The sequence below is a fragment of the Bacillus rossius genome, chromosome 5, assembly GCF_032445375.1.
Source record: "Bacillus rossius redtenbacheri isolate Brsri chromosome 5, Brsri_v3, whole genome shotgun sequence".
Classification (NCBI taxonomy): Eukaryota; Metazoa; Arthropoda; class Insecta; order Phasmatodea; family Bacillidae; genus Bacillus; species Bacillus rossius.
This window is the reverse complement of record NC_086333.1, coordinates 21,270,668-21,294,096: the sequence shown is the minus strand read 5'-3', so window position 1 is coordinate 21,294,096 and position 23,429 is coordinate 21,270,668. Positions and strand designations below refer to the sequence as shown.

The 23,429-nt window shown below is 35.6% G+C and overlaps 1 protein-coding gene across 4 annotated transcripts in view; it reads left to right on the top strand.

Moving 5' to 3' along the window:
• LOC134531634 (alpha-tocopherol transfer protein-like) overlaps positions 1-23,429 on the top strand; it is a 288,390-nt gene that overhangs the window by 236,616 nt on the left and 28,345 nt on the right. For all 4 annotated transcript variants that reach the window (XM_063367396.1, XM_063367392.1, XM_063367395.1 and 1 more), the window contains 2 exons: positions 267-426; positions 10,409-10,667. In XM_063367396.1, coding sequence (XP_063223466.1) covers positions 267-426; positions 10,409-10,667 — 419 coding nt within the window. The remainder of the gene's footprint in view (positions 1-266; positions 427-10,408; positions 10,668-23,429) is intronic.

Here is a 23,429-nt window from a genome sequence, read left to right as displayed (position 1 = left end):
CCTGGAATATAGCGTTCAAAACTTTGGTTTTATATTCAAGAGGTATAAAACAATATAAGAGATTAGTTTTTAAGCTAATCGTGAACTCGAGTAAAATTAGCAAAGGACCTGGTACTATGTTTCACATTTCTCGGTGTTTGACTTTTAACACAAAACGTTTCGCCTTTTAGCCTTTAAAACAAGTGATGAAGCGTAATATGTATTACAAATTTTATGAAAATGATTTTGTTTTATTTTAAACATGACTATTATGCTTTTATTTTCAGACGATCAGTGGATATTGGCATTCCTAAGATCCTGCAAGTACAGTCTTGAGAGCACTAAAGAAAAAATTGATTCATATTACTCACTTAGAACAGCGCTACCTGAAATGTTTAAGAACAGAGATCCATTGTCTCCAGAGCTTCAGGAAATTTTTAACCTTGGGTAAGTAACGTCTTTAAAGGGTTTTTAATGAACTCTTTGTTTTTCTACGAATTGTGAGAAAAATAAATATGGCAACCACTTATAAAATTAAACAAAGAATCTTCCGCAATGGAGAAGCGAAAGAATGATCGAAAGAACACACATAACATAAAATTACTTTAGTAACTTCAGCCATATAAAACTAGTAGTATATAAATGGGTCTCCGTAGCCAGTAGTCGAGGTCTGGAGCTGGAGTTGAGTGTCCGGCATCTTGGATTGACAAGTCACGGCAGCCATATTGGATAACCTAGACCTTCGACCTTGGTCCCGATCGCCATCTTCAATAACTTTGATACCACCCACCATATTGGATTACCTTGACCATGGTTGCCATATTGGATTGTGATGTCACGGCCACCATCTTGAATTGTAGAACTTCATGCCATCTTGTCTTCGTTTGCTGGACGTCGCCATCCTGTTTTATCTGCTCTGTTCCAACATCTTTGTTTCTACTCTTTGTTCCTAGCATGTGGCAACGTCGCTGTCTCGTACATTAATATACTACTAATATCTTATGACAGTTGCTCTTCGCATGGTTCGAAGTTCGAATAATTATGGTGGTACGCTAGATGTATTCATGGAGGTATTAGTCTATGGAGTGGGTGTCTGTTTTGAAGTTGATGCCAACTTTTAAGCTATTGGATAGCAAACCAAATCGTAGCTGTATAAAGGCTAATCTATACCTATAAAAATTAATGTTTGTTTGTCTGTTTGTCCCGTATGCGTACCTGTACCATTCATCCGATTGCGATAAAACTTTGGTGGGTTTTAATGCGCAAGCCCGCGAAGGTTCTAAATTAGTACAACGGTTTACAGTAGGTGACGCGCTTAACGTTCTAAAATATTGTGTATTAAATATAATTTATCAGCAGTTCGTGCGTTTTCGATGTATTAGAGCACACACATTACAGAATTGTATAGAATCTGAAACAAACAGCGACATTTCAGTTCATATGTGATATAAACAAAACATGGTGAGCGAGTCCTTTCAAAAAAGGTTAGCGGTAGTTTGTGTGTTTTCGTTTTTTAGCGTTCACGCATGAAAGAGTTGAAATGAATTAAATATAAAAGGCAGAGCGTGATAGAGAGATAAAAATAGAGAGATAGAGTGAGATAGCGAGAGACAAAAAGATAGAGGGTGATATAGTGAGGTATAGAGAATGAGATACAGGGATAGATAAAGATATAAGTAATTCCGGTTAGGCCTCTGTCAGACGAGCGACCTGGGTGGCGCCACCCACATTCTCGCCACTCGCCGTGCGACCCGAGTGGCTGGCTAGTTGAAGTTCTTGTGACAGTCACAAATAAGCACAAAAGTTCCTCTGTAAAATTTGTAACATAAACGAAAATTGGGATTAATATTTATATTCCAACAGAATTTGCAATTTAAAGCTGAAATAGTAATTTAATATTTGAATCTATATACATTTTTAAATGTAAATGTAAAATGTAAAATGTAATCAATGAAATTACTTTATGTACCTGAAACATTAATATACATAAATTTGAAACAGTACAGCATTACTCACGTAATCTTAATACAAATTATATTGCCTGACATACTATTAACAAACAGCTATGAAACTGTACAAATGTACGTCGAGGTCCATAGTGAAGTGGTCGCTCCTCAGTGGTGTCGTGTGACAGGCTGCACTGACTGGGTCGCCGCCACTTACAGGTGGCGTCCGGGTAGCGGATGGTCGACAGTCGCGAGCCACTCGATAGGCGGTACGACCCCGTCTGGCAGGTCCGTTCAAATATTGTTGTCGACTGGGTGGCTCGTCTGACAGAGGCCTTACTGTTCGAGTGCGAGGAGCTGGAATTGGGGTCCGCCATCTTGGATTGTGACGTCACCATGGCCCTAATATTGACAAAAATTTGCCCAAAAATGCTAGAATTTGCAAAAATGTCAAAATTTGCCAAAAAAGGCGCCGAAATTTCCATTTTTAGGGAAAAATTTCAGCCAAAAATATTAAAAAAAATCCTCATTTTTAAAGAAAAATATGTGGAAAAAAATAAAAAATTGGGAATTATAAAAACCTCAAAAGATTTGGCATAAAAAAAACCTAAAATTCCTAAAGGCGGTTTAAGACTACTAAAAGCAAGCCACCCTAAGCCACTTAGGTCATAACCTTGACAATTAGTATGTCATGGCCGCCATTTTGGATTACAAAAATGTTCCAAATTTCGTAACTCTCGCCATCTTGATTATCCGTAATTATTATTAAAATGGGAAAAAATTTTAAATTAATAAAAATGTAATTAATACTTTGTTTTAAAAACCTCAGTCATTTTGAAAATGGTCTGCCATCTTGAAAATCCATAATTATTATGCTATAAAAAAGGGGGAAAATGATAACAATTTTAATATAAAGAAATTGCGCCATTTTGTTAAACCGTTCGCCATCTTCAAATTTCGTAATTTCCATTCAAAAAATCGGGAAAAATTCTAAATTAATAAAAACACTATTTAAAAATTTTTTAAATTCAAACACCTACCTATGCCATTGAGTCTTTTGGTCGAACCCAGTGAGGGGAAAAAATGGCGACGGAACCTATTTACATGGAAGCCATCGGCAAACTGACCTCCCACCACTAATATCGAGATACATATATCGCCAGCCAGAATGACGTCACATCAGCCATTTTGTTTTCGTCTGCTGGAGGCCGCTATCTTGGATCCGACATATTGTTTTCGTCTGCTAGAGTGCACTGTCTCCATATTAGTTTTATTTTTACCTGTTAGTGTGCAGGAATAATTTATTGTAATGATGCCCGCCATCTTGTCGGCCGTCTTGACCTCTATCTTGGAAATTTGTAAATATTTAGCTAAATATTAGAGGAAAACTCAAATATTTATTAAAAAATCGCTTATAAAAATAATTATATATTCTATAGATTCCTGTCCTTGGTTTTATCCCTGGAAGTTACATAAAAAAGGTAATTTTAAACAAAAACGTATTAAATATCTGGTGAGAAATCCTAAAAATTACTTAAATTCCTAGTTTACCAGTCTCCAGCAAGCCAATGCCGACATATTGACCGCCATCATGGAAATTCGTAACATTTGAAATATAAATTTTAAAAAAATCATAAATCACCTGTCCTCGATTCGATCCTTGACGGATGAAAAATAATTTAATTAATTAAATATAATTTTAATTTACCATAAAAGTGACAGTTCAAGACCAGATGGTCTCCAAGTATAATAATTTGATTGCTCTAAGATAACAAGAAAAGTTCCATGTAATGTTGACACATTAGCAGATATGACTATATTACAGGAAGATTTATGACCAATTTTATGTTCCTTGTAATAAGTCAATACTTTAATCATTAATATTTAGTATTTTTATTTTATTTTGAGACTAAAAAATAAATAAATCTATAGTTTACAAAACTAAAAGACCGGTTTTTGTCGTTGAATAAAATAAAAATTGAATAAATAAATTTAAATCTAAGATTGTTGTCCAAGAGCCAAATAATGCACCACAACTCTATATAACTATAAACGTGGGGTGCTCTCGTCTTTCATTTTCGTAATGCCTATATACTAAAATTAGTGATAGAAAATTGAAGATAAATGATATGAAGCACCCACTGGGCGTAGATCCCGGGAGGGGCAAGGGGTACGGGCACCCTTGAAATTAATAAGCCCCTCACTAAGGGGAGCCTGCCTGCACTTGCAAAAGCGTGACTATGAAACGTGTTTGATTTCATAACTAGGTCTTATGGAAAACTTTCTGTATACTTTAAAGTTTTCTTCTTATTGCACGCATGAAGGCCAAAATTTGGGCAATGTACAGCATACGGGCACCGAATCCAAATATGACGTTTCGTTTAACCCCACGTGCAAAATTTCCGTGCCAACTCTCCCCTCCCCTTTTCTCCTGTAAATATCCGCGGGCCCCATTTTCGATTCCTACAGATTTGCGCCCCTATAGCACCCCATTACTAAATTTAAGTTCATTATTGTTCTTAAGTTAGTATATTCATTTTCGTAATGACTAGGTCTATATCTTAAACTAGCGATAGAAAATCTATTTCAAATTAATATTATTATAACTGATAGAAAATTTAAGACCAATGATATCAAGTACCCCACTTTTTTAGTTATAAAGTGTCGTGGTCCATTATTTGGCTGTTGAACAAAAACTAAATCTTTTAATTTATTTTTTTAATTTTCAGTTCATTTTACGATGAAGGCTTTTTTTTAGGTTTTTTAAACTATTTGTTCATTAATGTTGTTTTACTTGCCATTAATTTTATCTTGTGCTTCTTAATTATATTTTGAGTTCCTACATTTCATTATCACGAGGATGAAATTTCAGACATAATTAATTTTAAGTAGAATCGCGTCAGCTTTGGTAGTATCTTGTTCAGCTAAAACTGTTCACATTTAAAAAATCTTTGAACACAATCGCTATTACTGCTGTATGCCACGATATCGCAATACTGCTTGTTTGAAATATTAAGTGTCCCTAAATTTTTAAATAGAAATGGTGCTGTTTCTTAACTCAAAATAAAGTATATTTCAGTGTACTTGTCAATAAATACTGCTAATAATAATATAGTAAGGAAAAACCTTTTTGTATTTTATAAAACCTTATACCAACTGCCTTCATATGAGAGGCTTCTTAATGTTATGTTTGAGAAAAGAGTCTGTTTAATATATGTTACATTTCAAAACAGAATTTATTACGTGGTTAAAATTAAAATGTTGGATTTTTTGGATAATTTTTAAAAAAACGTAATTGGTAGTATGGCTTGACTTTAAGAATGTATTCACAGCAGGAATACGAAGCTATATTTCTTTTACTTCTAAATACAGTCTCATTTTTATAATTAATAATTTTGCTAACGCAATGACAGAATGCAAAAATTAATTGAAAAATTTACTAATTTATATTTAATGCTCAAAAGCTATAAAAAATACGTTTGACAAATGCTTGTTTGCAACTCTCAGCAATAAAAATAGTTTCGAGATGATCAGTATGTACAACTTACCAAGTTCGAAGCAAAATCGTAGTCAAAGTAACAGCTACAATTACATATTGTGGTAAATGATTAATACCATTTTTGTCAACACGTGTTAAAACATTGTAGTATCATGCCACTTTTTTGACTGGATTGGACAATTTGATACTTTTGGCAAAGATTAAATGGTTGCAGACTAATCATATCCACCTACCGTAAGCATGAGTGAGTAGCTAAGATTGTTAGAAAAGTGGGGATTACATGTTCAGGAACATGACGTATGTAAAAAACTGAAAGAAAGGGGAGAGAGACACATGTATGTGGAATCCAACACCCACCTGCTAGAAAATTTTGTTGACATGCCTCAGCAAAAGTTGTAGTCACCAGATTCAATACAAAGGTTTCCTAAATAAATTTTGTTTATTTTTTTAACTTTTAGTTAAAATACTTCAACCTAATTTCCCCATATAATTCTACACCCATCATTGTAAAAGTTCCAGAATTATTTTGTGTCCATTCATATATAAAAATAACATCACACATTTTTCACAGCCAATAAAGAAATAATAAATTAAAATTTTTAAACTGTATGTTACAACCTAAGAAGCAATAAAATGAATTCCCGCGATATATACTAACATTTATAGTCACATTATTTGAACAGAACTTAAAATCAATCTTCAGTAGAATTTCAAGTTACTTGGGTTTATAAGCTGCATTGCTTGTGAGAACGACATACCAATTAACTTACACCTATGACCACAAAACAACTAGATCCGGTCGGAATTTTAACCCACAACCTCATGCAGCATAATCTGGCGTTCTACGAAGTACGAAATGATCGCTAGCTTAATTTTATTTATAAAATTGTATTTATTAAATGTAAAACTGAAAATATATATCTACAGAAAACAACGAAGCAAAATGCTAATTGAAATATAGAGCACTTTGTTGAATCCGTATGGGGAAATAATCTCTCGCCTTATAGTATGAGGCAACGCATTGCAATATTCAAATTGCAGAATATGTGTTAATTTTACATTTTCAAATCCAATTCGCAAATGAAAAGACATTACTTTCAACACTATTAAAATTCTTACTTTGAATCAACTGAAGCACATAAAATAGTAATGTACAGTATTTCCATAAAATAATGTTACAGTTATTAATTTTAATAGTATCAACTGTAAGTTGTAGTTCGTCACAACGAAAGAGTAGGTCAAACAGTTTTAGATAAGCGCATGTGCGAGTACTTCTTTGTAGATATTTCAATTTGCAGCGCCACCTAAACAACAAACAATTACAATTAATAAGCATCTATGTAAACTATTTTTCATAAAAAAGAAACATCTTTGAAATATGTCTTGGCATGTTTTATCAGAGGGTGGGGGATTGCTATACGGTCAAAATTCTCACATTTTTAGAGAGCATAAATGGATTTGTTGGGTCCTTGCGAGCCCAGACCTTCATATTTCGCACGATAACATTTGCAATTTGAAGAGCCACTTCTAACAAGGTCATTTGCCGGCCAGACACGAACCAAACAAAGAATTGTTCATACCGATGAGAGTACGGAGAGAATCAGCACCAGCTTTTTTGTAAATCAGTGTTGGATGCGAGCCCAGGATCAAAGAGTATGCAAGCGTGAAATTAGGAGACTTTGAGCAGAGACATAGTATGGACAAGCGAGAGTGTCTAAGGGTGTTGTGGACCTTAAGGCGGTATCGACCACATATTGAGCAACAGTGGCTTATAGTATGCACCACCAGCCCGTGCATAAAGTAGTTGGCAAGAGCGTTAGGCCACCGATAAAAGCTGACACACTAAACAATGTAAATACTGGCCTTCGAATTCACTGTAGAGCATGGCCCTCTATCCAAATCGGCAAAATTAATAATCTAGGGGACTAGCTGTCAAGAAATTCTGAGGTGACAGTAAATACACGAGAATCCACCGAATGGGATGTATATTTACCTCCCACAAACGATAGACAACTAATATACATGAACATGAAAAAGAGAAGCAAGGGAGTTCTGGAACACAAAGGAAATGGTAATTATGACCCTTCCCCAACCCTGTCCTGTAATTACTCCTCCTTTTTTCCTATTTCCTCTTCTGCCTCGCCCACCACTCCAAGGCTAAACACAGGATGTTTACCCTTCTCCCCTCCCCAAAATTTACTCTTTTTCTAGTTTTGTCCTCTCTCACGACCAATGACTCCATACTTCGACCAATGACTCAGTCCTTTCCTCCCTCTCAAATAATGCTCACCCAATGACACCACCCTTTCTCCTATCACCTCTTTAATCACCATATTTTTATCATCCTCTGTCCTATATCCATCTCCCCCCTCTACCACCCCCTAACTATACCCATCCTTCCCATCATAGGCTCGATTTCTACTACTTGGTGTCTCCACCATCTTGAATAGTGTCACAGACAGTTCAGAAGTTTTCAGGTAGGTGTCGCTAATGTGTATATTGTACACTAGCTTGGGTGATGTCAATAATTTTTCAGAAGTTCGCTACTAGTAATGCCAAAGTAACTGCATGTTACATTTTAATATCATTATAACATTTCTGAGAGCAGTGGGTAGAATTCGATTCATGATCAGAGTTAATGGTGTTGATTTTGAGAGGCCAGAATGCTTACTATTTGACGAAGACCGCATTTGAAAACTAAATAAAGTCAGGGACGTAACTGGGCTAATTTCAACCCGGGGCAAAAAATCATGTTGGCGCCTCCATTTTATATTTCAAACAAAAAAAAAAGAAAATTTACATTACTATACCTCATATCGCTACCACATTTTAATTCCACTACAGTGTGCCAAATATTTATGACTCAACTTAGTTGGCAAATAAATTGATTTATTAGCAGTCATTTAATTTTTAATACATCGCAAGTTAGATAGTACGCGAAAAATAAAAAGTTTTTAAATATTTGACGATATATATGTATGTATCTTTCAAAACAAATAATTCAGTTGTTCTGCCCTTCAACATTTTTTTTGTGTTCTAGCACTAAGATATTCAAGTAAATATCTATAGTAATAATTACTCTGCCAGTTTAGCGCTCCCCCCCCCCCAAGAGGTGGCGTCCAGGGCACAAGCCCCGTATGCCCCTTTCTAGTTACGTCCCTGGATAAAGTATACAAAAAATGCAACGCTACGGGAAGTAGGAGGGGAGGGGGTGAAATGATGGAGAGAGAAACCTGTCATAGTTGTATTAAAATGAATCGGGGGAAGAAATTGTTGGTGGAGGTTTTGAAGGTAAGTCGAGGGAGGGCTCTGGTAAAGGTGAAGAACATATTTGTAAAAAAATGTGTTGTTTTATTTCTTGAACCTTGCAATTTTAATGTTAAAAATTAAATTGAAGTGATTTAAATTATGTATTTTTACATATAAATTAAATTTTTTGAATTGACCAAGCTACGAACCAAGGACAGGAATCGATCGAATCAATCAGCATTAATACGTTAAATTTGAATGATTTTTAATATTTTCCCGAATTTTCCCGAATACAGATTTTCAAGGTGGCGGAAAATATGTCCGACAAAATGGCAGATGCCACGACGGTGTCAAAATAAATAATACTGCCCTCTAGCTGGTCAAAATAAAAATATATGGCAGTGATGACTAGCAGATAAAAAGTAAATATCCCATCCAATATGGTCACCATGACATCATATCATCTGGCGTAATATCTGCCTTGGCATTAGTAGTGGGAGGTGGTAATCCTGCTAGTAGCCCCTGTGGAGGAAGGATCCATCGTCATTTCAAATTTTCCCTCATCAGGTTCGAACTGAGGACTCCATGATATAAGTGCCTTTTTTAATTGTAATTATAGTTTTTTTTAATTTTTTTATTCTTCCCATATTTTTGGGATAATAATTAAGGGTTTTCAATATGGTGGCTATGAAAATAATTTCAAAATGGCGGCCGTGGTCAAGGTCACCTCAGTGGCTTAAGGCTTCAATTTAGGAAACTGAAGCCACTTTTAGGATATTTCGTGCATTTTTTTTGTAGAAATAAAATGGGAAATGTTTCCGAGGGAACTTTTTCATCTAACATGGAAATTTTTATACTTTCGATCTTGTTTTAAATTTTTGTGGAAATGTTTTCCAAAAATCGGACATTTTGAGTAATTTTCACGAATTTTGGCATATTATAGTAAATTTTGAGCCAGTTTTAGCCAATGTAGGCCAATTTTTGATACATTTTGAAGATCAGGGTCAAAAGATGGAGGTCAACCAAGATGACGTTCATGATATAACAATCCAAGATGGCGGACATCAGCTTCAGCTAAACACAAGGACTTCAAGCGCAGGACATACTATAATATACTACTTTAAACAGTATACATCCCCATCCATTCACTGCACTTGAATGGTATTCACTTCCTGGTAGACATGCTGCATTATAATATGCCTTATATTAAGCACAGAAATATCATCTTAAATTTTTTATATGCCTTTTGAAAATTGACTTTTACTTTTAACCGCAAGTATTACTTATGAATTTGATACACAGAATTTAAGAGGAACTTCACATATAATGTTTCTTTTTAATTTTCCTCCGCGAGCCAATGCTAACTTGTTTTTGCAGCAGTTGCGATTAAAGTGCAGAATATCTCGAGGCTGATAATGCATTAATACCATTTGCACTGCAATTAAGTAACATAAGCTACTGCAATGACTACAGCATACTTTCGGCTGCTTAAAAGGAGAAGCTATCTATCTACAGTTTATGATATCTATTTTAAAATTACTATAATTTTCTAACTGCCTGCAGCAATATTTTAAGTCCAAAATACTAATGGACGAAGTATTTTAAGATTATCTTTAAATAAATTTTTCCATAGCCGTTAATTGAGATTAATAGTGTATAGCGTTTATTAATTCCACTTAAAGTTCACGGCTGCATTCAATGAGTATTGTGTTACTAATAATGCCTGATATTGCAGCGTTTGTTTCCCACTGCCGTACCTGGACGTCCACGGCAGAAGAATCATTCTGATGCGGCCTGGGAAATATCAGCCCACGTTGGATATAATGCATCGAGTAAACAAACTCACGTACATGATGATGGAAATACTTCTGCTGGAAGACGACTATCTCTCAATAAAAGGAATGGTTACACTGCTTGATCTCAGCAACGTCACATTGGGCCACATGACCTTAATGACACCCGCAATGGTTAAGAAAATGTCTACTGTCTTTCAGGTAATTAAAAAAATCCTGAACTTGTTTTATTCTATGAATTTAAGTTTTCCATTATTTCTAATGATTCTTGCTACGGGGAAAAATAAAGTAAAATAATTTCTTTGTAAAACGTCTCTGCTGGTTTATAATGGTGATCTCATAAAATTACCTCAAGTTTTTTCCATTATATTCGGTTTAAAACAGCAATTGTGTATGTCAATAGTTTTTTTAAATAATTTTTATACCATTTATATTATAGGCAGCCACTATTGTGTAATACTTACACCACTTTCCTCGTGAAGATACAATATGGCTGGGTTTTATGAAAGTTAATAAAATTATATTTTGAAAACTAAAAAAAACACGCCTCTATTGTTTTACAAACTAAAAAGCAAAACGATTTTTTTAAATATTTAAGTAATTTTTTTAACAGTAAAATAACTAACTACAACTCCGTATAACGAGATTATTTAATACATAAGCTTAAAATAAAAATTAAGAAATAAAAATCATTAATTTAAAAAAAAATCGTGGGGTGGTCTCTTCTTTCGTTTTCTTAGTGAACCTCTCCTAACGAATAGAAATAAGTGGTGGAAAATTGAAGACAACTGATATCAAGCCCCCCCACGCTTTTTTCTATTAAAATCAATGTTTTTTTTATTACTTGATTCTTATTTTAAGTTATGTATACATATTTCTAATTCTGTCGCTGTTAGACAAATGACGTGAAATTAAAAAAAAATATATTTTTATTTTTATTTTATACAACAATTTAGTTTCTTTAATTTTATTTTTACTTTTTAGGATATATTAATTTTTTTTATAAATTTCATTTAAGCCCTACAAAATCAATTTTCAAAGTCTCCAAAATTTCGTTGGAAAATGACCTCCCCCCCCCCCCCCTCCCAAGGAGGTCCAATGGTGCCCGAAGGCCCCGGAAACACGTCAAAATATACGTAATTACTTCAATTTTTACGACTTTTAAAAAATCGGGGGCAATTGACCACCCCTCTAAGGAGGGGGGATGGAGGACCCCGAACAGCTCTAAAACACTCCAAATACAATTGTTTTTGAAATTTCGAAATTTTGTTTTTTTGACAAAAAATCTTTCCCCCCCTGACTCCTTTGATGGGGCAGTCGACTTCGGGCAAATTAAATTTACCACCATGCCCTGGATTCATGGATATACAAAAAAAAAAACGGTTATTGCATTTCCAAGAAAGAATTGGTTATTTGCTCCTATGCCCAACCCCCCCCCCCCCCAAAAAAAAAAAAAAAAAAATTTCGTCCTTCGGGTAAAAGTCATGAAATTATTGTATTTGTACTTGCAAAGTTTGAAATCAATACGGCAATTATAAATATATGTTAAAATCGACCTACAATATTTGATTGCATAGTTATTATGTGTTCTCTCTGTTATATTGCGTAATTGTGATAAATATCTGATCTCAATTCAATTCAGTTCAATAGACTTTTATTGACATGTGTATACAATTTACAAGTTTTTTTCTTGATTACAGAGACAGTCAAGGACTCAGTGCTTTTTTGCCACATTTTACATATAATATACATTCATTTTTCTTTTAACATTAAATGAAACATAGTTAAAAGAAAAGAAAAATTTCAATAACCTTTTGTTTTGTTTATGTGAGCCATTTGGCTGTTATGTCCCTTAGAGGCGTTTTTTGGTTCCTGCACAACTGAACATACGAAACATTATTTACAGAGTTACCCTAATGCATGTTACACATTACAGTTTGTTGTTTCTTCTCTATTTAAACTGATTGCACTGTGGTGGACATTAATCAATATACACTAGGGTGGCACTATGGTTGGTGTCCATTATGGAACTGTTTTTCTGCCGAGTTAGGGTGGCCTGCCAGGGTGGAAATCAGTTATGAGTTTGTGTGGGTGTTGTCTGGTGATGTGTTTACCGATGTTCTGTATGAGTGAAGACGGGTGTTGTGTTGCTTTTATAAAATATTTGTCTGTGTATTGTGTGACAAGTGATCTGGGTGACTGCGTGTCTGCTAGGGCATGTAGCCGTAACATTGTGCCCTGTGATTTTTTTTGCTTCTTTGATTATTTCTCGTTCAGTTATTTTGTTGTTGTATGGACTGACACAGTGCTCAGTTAATTTTACTGTGTGTGTTGTGAATATATATTTATGACAATATGTCTCGGTTGGTTTCCTGTGAATTTGATCGTACTTTAAATGATGCGCTTCCGACACACGGCTTAGTCTTGCATTGGCACAGTTTACAAAACTGACGATTTCACGCGAACACTCACCTAACAGTAAAACCCTTTCAGAGAATCCGTACTTCATAATTACACTTTTATAAACACCATCTTGCATTCTTTTCATTCGAAGAGAAGGTCAGAAGATTTAAATAAACTGAGGTGACATTGCTAGAAGATTTAGATATTTAAATGAGACAAATCGAATTTGGTAATTGACGTAATTGTAAATGTTTTGCTTGATAAATGACGGTTTGTAAAAGCGTTTCAGGATTTAAAGTGTGAAATATTATGATAATAAGCGAAACAAAGTGGTAAACAAAAAATTAATGTTAAGAATTTTTTATACATGTTAGTTTAAGCAACATGTCATTGGTGAGAGTTATCGATTTAAAATTTTCGAAATTAATATGATTTTTTATTCGAATCAGATTAATTTAGTTATAGTTTTTTCTTACGAAAATGGCTTTGTATTAATCCCATTAACAATTTACATATTCACCAAACCGTGGGTGGCAAGAAGGGAAGGAAGGCGCGCGCCCTGTTGTTCAATAATAATATGATTTCTGTATTGAGAGTACACACAACTTCATCAGGTCGCTCGTCGCCGAACAAGCCAATAAAGTAGGTAGCAGTTAAGTGTACTTTAGAAATATTGGCCTCAATAAACTGCATAGCCTCTAATATTTAAATTATTCTTGACTTGAAACTTCATTCAGGTTTAATTTATAAGTTTACATGCGACCCGCTCCGGCTTTGCACGGGTGCAATCCTGATATTAAATATACTACAGATTGTCTTTATATACCAGCCGCCCGGCCGGTACTGCCGCAACCGCTGTGTCCCTGCATTTTAAATCTGTAATATCTTCGAAAATATTCATTTAAATTACATGCTGTAAAACGCCATATTGATATATATTATATGCACAATGTATTTAAGCTACTTAACTGGATAATGATTAATGATGTATTGTTTAAAATAGCTTCGTAAATAAGCCATTATTTCTCGTAAAAAGTAAAGGATAAAAAATGGTTATTGTAAGTTATCCCTAAGTGATAGACATATACTATCGCGGACCTTTTTGTAGACCTTTTTAAGGTGTACAATACTGTAGTACATTATTTTGATCTATCTCGTAGGGTTCAGCCAGCGTTTGCAATGTAAGCGCAAACAAATGTGTTTATTTACGACATCACATTAGAAACCTCTAAAATTATCATTGTTTCTCTACTAATTTATGCATGTATTATACATATAAGACTTTCTCTTTAATTATTCTATCTATAAAAAACCATATTAAAATCCGTTGGGTAGATTTAAAGATCTAAGCATACACAGGGACAGACAGACAGCGGGAAGCGACTTTGTTTTATACTTTGTAGTGATTACTAAGATATTTCCCTCCCAATGGGCGGGACAAAAAAATCCTCAATGAAAAAGACTTACTTCGTACATCTCATCGGGCATATGCAATTTCCGTATACGTCTCAATTATTCCCCGGCCGCCCTTTAACCAGCCGGTGGTGGAGTTGCAGCTCCGTGGCTGGGAACCGGCTGGCTCGCTGAGCGAGTAGGGCTGTACCAGGAAGCTGCTCCATGGCAACTCGCATCAGCGAGTAGCGAGCTCGCGATGGCTACCACGGCACGTCCTGACTGGAACTCCTTGTGGTTGCTTCAGGTAGTGGAGGTCATTGTAGGCACCGCCGTTGTTGAGGGCGAGTAACAGTTTAAACTCGACAGTTGACTGGAAGACACTGTGCTGACGGTTCAGCCGCATTGCCAGCAGCAGAACCATCGAGCAGCGTGGCTCATACCTCTCTCTGGTGATCAGGTAGTGGTCGCTGAGCGAGTCATAGAAGCACCCCGACACTAACATGCTGTGTTGGCCGGGGCCGTCAAACGCAGATCTCGTGGTCGACCTATCGGACGAGGCGAAGTCTACTCACAGTATTGTCATATACTGGAGACTCGTCTACTTACTCGCAGTTTTGTCTGACAAAAGTCGGTCAATTCACTGCTCATATCTGGCTTGTGAAGGCTTGGGTATACACAACCATAGTCCTCCATGAACTAACATGTTTTTCGTGTTTCTTGTTTTCCTTGGCCAACTAAAGGAAACTCGGATTACAATAAGCAAGGAAAACTTAATTTCTGCAAAAACGTCACTATTTACTTTGAACTAAACAACCCTGTAATACTACGGTATTTACAGGTTCACTGCAACTGTTATGATGTTCACGTGTTTTGTTTCGTTTGCCGGACTTTCGGCAGTGTTTTGTTTGGCGTGGTCACGCGCGCCAGCGGCCTCGGACGTTGCCATGACGACGCATCAAATAAACAACGCTCCGTTGTTTTCGAAACAGTAACATTCTTATTGGCCGATTGGGAAAAAGGCGCTTGGATTGTTTGGCGAGTGCCGACAATGCAAAATTTAAATATATGAAAAAGAGAGTAATCTGACGCCGGGAAGATGGAGTAATTCTGCGTTAATTCCCGTGTGTAATTCTGCTATTTCAGCAGATCAGCGTCGAGTGTAGCTACGACGATGTAGCTAAACGCAAGAATTAATTACGCCGTACGTCGGTAAATGAATGCAGCGCACGGGAACAACTTTACCGTGAAATATAAGATTTAGAAACTTTATGCCTTATACCAGGATTCAAGTATGGTCGGCTTCATTAAAATATAGTGACGTTAACGCCGTACGTCAGTAATTACGTCCCAGCGAACATTCTTAAAGTCTCTCACTTAATTAGAGATTAACGTGTCTTCAATAAATTTATTGGATTTAAACGTCTGTATCAACGAACTGTCACACACAGTCTAGGAGTAAGGGTTTCGTGCCTGACTAGCTGGAGGCAAATAATAAACATAATTAAATTCACTTTCGAAAATTGATGAACTTTAGTGTACATGTGCCCACCGTAACAGAACCTAGGTTTGAAATAATTTGTTTGTTTTGCTCTTTTCGAGAAAGCTGTTACTGAGGTCATGTATGTTACACTTGTCAATTATTCATTATAAAATAAATATAGTTTTTATTGTTATGACTAAAAACCATTTTGTCTTTTCATTAATAATCACTAGGTTATGTTAACCATAATACATACAAGGTGCCCAATTAAATTACATTCTTAATTGTGTTTATTATTATATTATTTTTATTTTATGTAAAAGCAGATTTACAGAGATACAGTGGTGCACGAACGCGGGGCCACGATAGCATGTAAAGATAGATTACAGAAATATTGACTCTGTAACGTGGGGCATGATAGTTTACAACCCTGAGAGTGGTAACGGGTGTACACTCTGTACCAACAATTTAAACCACCTGTTAATATAAATCCTACTAATATTATAAACGCGAAAGTTTGTAAGTATGGATGGACGGATGTTTGTTACTCTTTCACGTAAAAACTACTGAATGTATTTTAATGAAACTTTACAATAATATAACTTATACATCAGAATAACACAGGCTAAAATTTATAAAGATATTGTGTGAACTGTCCAAAATATGACGATAAGTGTCAAGTAGGAAAAAATCTACCATCTGCGAGCTATTCTGGCGTGCGCTGGCAAAACCGCTAGAGTTACACATATGTAATGTATGATGGAAATGTTTATCTTAAATATTCCTACAAAAAAGCCCGCCACAGTATATATCTATATCTTATGTGTAAGCTATTATAGCCAAAATGTGTAAGCCATTAAATCCAAAATACTGAACCATAACTACAATAAAAATTGATAATTTATTTCAAATGCACATTTGGTAGTAATAAATTGATTCCTAAATGAAAATAGATACTTTTATCGCTTCTGGTATTTAAAGTAGAAAAAAATATGTGTTTCACGCTACATCCTTTGGATAAATATTTTAACAGTTACGACGATGACAAACCGAGTGCGCGATACTACGGTGCGATCCAGCGGTACGGCGCCGCCGGTGGTGGCGGGCGTTCTAAGAGGGGGGGGGGGGGGGGGGGGTGTTTCCGACGCACGGCGGGTGAGGTGGGGGAAGAAGTCCCTCATCGCTGAGTGCGCGACCCCAGACGCTTGAGGGCAGATGTCATTGACGGGTTTTGAGAATTTTCAACGCACTAGCGATTTGTTAAAAACGCATTGTACTTAAAGTAATATAGGCCCAAGGTTAGGCAAGTATCTAAATAGGCAAGTATTGCATTTTTAAAGTATAATACCACTAATATTATAAATGTGAAAGTTTGGATGGATGGATGGACGGATGGATGGATGGATGTTTGTTACTCAATCACGCCAGAACGGCTGAACGGATCTGGGTGAAATTTGGCCTACATCGAGCTCATAACCTGGATTAACACATAGATCACATATTAATATGAAATTACATCCCTAAGGCAGTGAAAAAGTGATAGTATCATTTTATAACAGAAAAAATCATAGGTCATAGACATACAAACAGTGAGTGAGTGTCATACACATAGTAAGGTCTGGCAAATACATATTTTTCTCCTTTGTGAGACCAACCCGCTTAGTGGAGCTCGCAGCGGCTGGCAAAATAAAGGCGCTAATAACAGTTTTGTTCTTAACTTCGTCAATAGATAAAGTTGCCTTGAATTTTAAACGCACCATTGTTTGATGCTTTTGTCATGTCTTTAATTTTTGTTTGTTTGTGCCGAATGCGTTCCTATACCATTCCTCCGATTGCTATTAAATTTTGGTGTTTTTATGCGCATGCCCGTGAAGGTTTCTGAGACGGTATAACTATTTTGCAATAGTTGGAGCACGAATCGTTTCAAAAAATGTGTTTATTTCATTTCATATAGCGGCACTTCGTCTGTTTTTGTTTTATAGGTGCGCACGCATGATACAATTTATTAAAATATAAAAGAGAGACAGAGATAGAGTGATATATATATAGAGAGTGAGATAAAGAGAGAGACAGAGAGATAAGTTGAGATAGAGCGAGGTAAAGAGAATTAAAATGGGTTAGATACAGAAATATATAGATGTATAGAGCTATATAGAGATTTATATATGAAAGAGATAGAGATAGTGGGAGGTATATTCGTAAATATAAAGTCATAAATAGAGATAGAGAGATACATAGATGTATATAGATGTAAATAAAGATAAATATATATTTAGAGAGATGGATAGATGATTTGTATAGGTGTAAATACTTCAAACATATTACAAAATAAAACTGAATGAGGCATTGCAATGCATGCTGAGCATTAGCTAGATAATGGAATCTTTTCAATATTATTAATCTCTCATTTTTCAGCTTTTTTCTATAGTGCTTTATATAGTCTAGATTACATACAGACCACCAATTTATATATATATATATATATATATATACACACAGGTAAATAACTATAAACTGGCAGAACAACAACATCTGTTGGGATCTGAAAGTGATATAAATTATTTTGCACACTTGCCATTAAAATTAAGAAGACAATTACTAACTACATCTGATATCGATAAAGGTCCCCTCCACCCTGTGTTCAGCCCGGGCAACGCCGGGTACTGCAGCTAGTATATTATATATATATTAAATGGCTTAAATTTTTGTTATACATCGAAATAAAACATACTCATTGTGTTTTCCTTCAATGTTTATCATTGGAGTAAGAAATTTAGTACCTTTTTTCTGTGTACTTTCTTTTATCAACGACTATCGTAACTTTTTGTAGACGCTAATATTTCTTCGTGCTAAGAGTTAAAATAAAAATAATAAACTTTTTAAGCTGATGTATTATACAAAAAAACGTTAAATTATTTATTACATTTATGAAAGCGACACAACCTGCAGGTCAACATCACTACAAACACTGGGAAAAAAGACTGATATTGTCTTTTCCCTCAAATATTGCTGTCGCACCTTCATTTTATAAATTTTTTATCTTCTGTTTTCAGCATTGGTAAGCATAGATTATATAAGGATAAATATGTATTATTTTATAGAGAACTCATCCGCTGATGAATGTAATCAAATTAGTTATTAACAATTATTCAATATAAGTTAATTATCTAAGCACAATTATTTGGATATGTTATTTTATAAAAAATTTACATCAAATCGTTATGTAATCAACTTTATATAAAGCGTGAAAGATATGTTTTTATTGATGATTAAAGTTTTTTCAACATGGTAATTATTAATCATATTTCAGTAATGAATATTAATGTATCTTGATATGTAAAATAAGTAGTATGTAAAGGACAGACCTGGCGCAGGCTTTCGCAGGAGGATCCAGAGGAGCCGACCACCCTATTGGATTGTGACGTCACGGCGGTCACCTTGGATTACCGTGACCTTGACCTTTGATTTTGACCTTGAAATTTGACCCTCTAAAATTGCCAAAAATTGGCAAAATTGGGCAATATTTGCCCAGAGTTCCTCAAAATTCGCCAAAATTTTAATTTTTGTGGAAAAAATTCCGCCAAAAAATCTCAAAAAATTATATAATTCAAAAAATTAGGATTTAGAAAATCCTCAAAAGTCATTTTGCCTTACAAAAAACCCAAATTCCTAAAAGCGGCTTAAAAGTCCTAAGAGCTAGCCGCATTAAGCCACCGAGGTCATGACCTTGAAAATTAGGATGCCATAGCAGCCATCTTGTATTATGACGTCACCGTTACAAGTATCGATACGGCCACCATCATTAAAATCTTTATTTATTATATGATTTTAATGAAAAAAATTTACAATTTATAAAACAATCCAATAATAAAATTTTAATAAAAAATATTAAAAAACAAACTTTTACGGCACGGAGCTCGGAGTCCTCGGTTCGAAACTTGTGAGGGCAAAAAAAATGGCGACCAATCCTTCCCTCACAGTGGACGCTGGCAGACTGGCCCCCACCACTTTGTTAATAGCATAGATATCGTCAGGTAACATGATGTCATGTCCGCCATATTGTCTTCGTTGCTGGAAGCCATCATCATTGTATCGTCGGCTAGAGTGCGCTGACGCCATGTTAGTTTAATTCTTACCCACTAGAATGCAGTAATAATTTATTATTACTGTGACACCCACCATCTTGTCATTTCGACGCCATCTTGAAAATCCATTATTATAATGTTAGAGATACGAGAAAAATTCCAAAATTCATCAAAAAAATTAACTTATTAGAAAACCGATTGATTAGTTCGATTCCTGTCCTTGGTTCGAAACCGCTAAGAGCAAAAAAAAACAACAGATCCTTCCTCCACAGAAGCCACCTACAGACTGATCTACCGCCACCAATACCAAGGTATACAGGTATATACCATCAGCTGGTATGACGACATGTCCGCCATCTTGTCTTCATCCGCTGGAGACCACCATCTTGTTTTCTCCTGCTAGATTGTGCTGCTACCATGTTAGTATAATTTTCTGGTCACCATACCTTTGTCCTCAATTGTTGGCATTGAACTTTGACTTTGACCTTGAAATTTGTCCTTAAACTTGAACTTTATCTTGACCTTGAACTTTAACCTTGAACTTTGACCTTGACCTTGAAATTTGACCTTGAACTTGAACTTTGACCTTGACCTTGAAATTTGACCTTGACCTTGAAATTGGACCTTGATCTTGATCTTTGACTTTGACCTTGTCGACCATCATGGATCCGATATTTTATGTTCAGTACATGCTACCAGGAGCTACCGCCTGCTAGTGGTCATTGCCACCATCTTGTTATCAAGTGCGAGAGTGCGCTGACACCATGTTAGTTTAATTCTTACCTGCTAGAGTGCAGTAATGATTTATTATTATTGCTGTGACACCCGCCATCTTTTCATTTGGCTGCCATCTTGGAATTGTGTAATTATTTAGCTATAAATTCGGGAAAAATTCCAAAATTCACCAAAAAAATTGGTAATCATTCTACAGATTGATTCGATCCGCTCCTGTCCTTGGTTCGATACTCGATCGATGTAATAACATTTAATTTTATGTAAAAAATATTGATTTCAATACACCATGTTCAAAATTCTTAAAGAGACTTTAAACCCTCTACTACCATGATCCTATAATCCATCAAGACCAACATCTAAGAAAATTCGTAATAATTAACCTATAAATTCAGGAAAAAGTTCAAAATTCATTAAATAAATTTGCAAACAATATACTTATTAATTATGTCTACTAAGGTCCTTGACACGATCAGGGGCGTAGCCAGGGGGGGGTTTTAGGGGTTCAAACCCCCCCCTTAGCACCAAATCTTTAATTAATTTCTTATTCATCACTCAAACAAATTTCATATTAAATTAATAAAAACAAATTTACCGTTACAATATTTAAATTTAAGTACCGAAAACTGCTAAAATAGCACTATTTTACACCTTAAATTCCAAATTTTCCCGGGGGAGGACCCCCGGACCCCCCGCTTTAATACGGGGGGGGGGGGGGGTGAGGCCATGCTTCTTAACACCCCCCATACACAAATCCTGGCTACGCCACTGGACACGATCCTGGACGAAGCTAAAAGAAATTTAATTTAATACTAGAAAAGTGTAAGGTTCGAGAAATAAATCACCACAAGTTCTTTTACAAACATAATATTTTTTACATAATTTCTATCCTACTACAGGATCACTAACGAATGCCAGCAATCTTATAAACATTTAGCCCTGCATAGACGTGCAACGACTACTTCTTAGCTCCAACAGCTCCAACTGCTCCAAATGATCTAACAGCTCCAAATGCTCCAACAGCTCTAAATGCTCTAACAGCTCTAAATGCTCCAACAGCTCCAAATGCTCCAACAGCTCCAAATGCTCCAAATGCTCCAACAGCTTCAAATGCTCCAAATGCTCCAACAACTCAAAATGCACCAAAGGCTCCAAATGCTCCAACAGCTCCAAATGTCAAATGCTCCTACAGCTCCAACAGCTCCAAATGCTACAAATGCTCCAACAGCTCCAAATGCTACAAATGCTCCAACAGCTCCAAATGCACCAACAGCTCCAAATGCACCAAATGCTCCAACTGATTTCAATTAATTTTTTTTATCGAACTTGACATGTTTACATGCATGACTTTATTAGTATACATTTCGGATGTCAGTGGTGACTTTTTTACACCTTTAAGTGATAAGTTTTATTTAGAAATGAGCTTTCGAGAAATGATAATATCCATTTTGAAAAATATATTAATTTTTCTTCAAGTTTATAAACATGCATTCAATTGAAACCATTATTTTATGTAGCCAGCTTCCCTCAGTTCTTTAAGTATGAAGGATATTTCTTTGATGATCGAATAGTTTCCTGCACAAAGCGAACCATGTAGAAGTCTTAGCCTGTCAACCAATATGTTAGGATCTTCCCATGAGGTACAATCAATCTCTTCTGTTACGTTCATCTTCCTTGTATGTTTATAATAAATATTATTATCCCTGGTGTCTTCTGTTTCAACACCAACTACAAGGTCACTTTCGTCACCGAGCCAGTGATTATTACAATCTTGATTAGGATAATTTATTTAGTTACGTCGTTTCCATCGTTTTGATCTCAAGCCACCATCACTGTCTTCGCTCTTTACTGTTTTAGGTGCTTCAGCACAGTACTCAATCATGTCAGCATCACAAGCTTGATCAGAATACTTCATTTTATTACGTCGTTTCCATCGTTTTGGTCTCAAGCCACCATCATAGTCTTTGCTCTTGCATGATTTAGGTGCTTCAGCACAGTACTGATTCATATCAGCATTACAAGTTTGATCAGGATAATTTATTTTATTACCACGTTTCCATCGTTTTGGTCTCAGGCCGCCATCACAGTCTTCGATCTTGACCGCTTAAGGTGCTTCAGCACAGTACTCAATCATGTCAGCCTTAGATGTGTCAGCACAGTCATCGATCATGTCAGCCTCAGATGTGTCACCACAATCTTCAATCGTGTCAGCTTCAGATGTTTCATCACAGTCTTCAGTCTTGTTAGCTTCAGGTGGTTCTCCATCTTTCACATTTTTATGGTGTCGACTAGATATTGATGTAAATATCTTTTCATTTCCAATGAGGTTGCAGTAGTATAGGAAAGTATTTCCGGGCGCATGGCGCTGGCGCGTGGTGTGTGGCCGGTGTCCGCCATATTGGATTGTGACGTCACGACGGCCATCTTGGATGGATGTGACCTTGACCTTTGACCTTGACCTTGAATTTTATCCTCAAAAATCGTCAAAATCCTCCAAAATTGGGCAAAATTTGCCCAAAATTCCTCAAAAATCGCCAAAATTTCCATTTCTGTGGAAAAAAGTTCCGCCAAAAATTCGCAAAAAATTCCTCAATTCGAAAATCAGGATTTCGAAAATCCTCAAAAGTCGTTTTGCCCTAGAAAGAACCCTAATTCCTAAAACTGGCTAAAAACTCCTAAGAGATAGCCGCTTAAAAGCCATTTCTAGGAATAAGGATACCATGACCGCCATCTTGGATTATGTCGTCACCGATGCATTTTTCGTTACGGCCGCCATCTTTAACTTTTTTATTTATTATCCGATTTTAATAAAATATTTTTTAAAAATTATAAAAAAAATTAAATAATAAAATTTTAATAAAACATTTA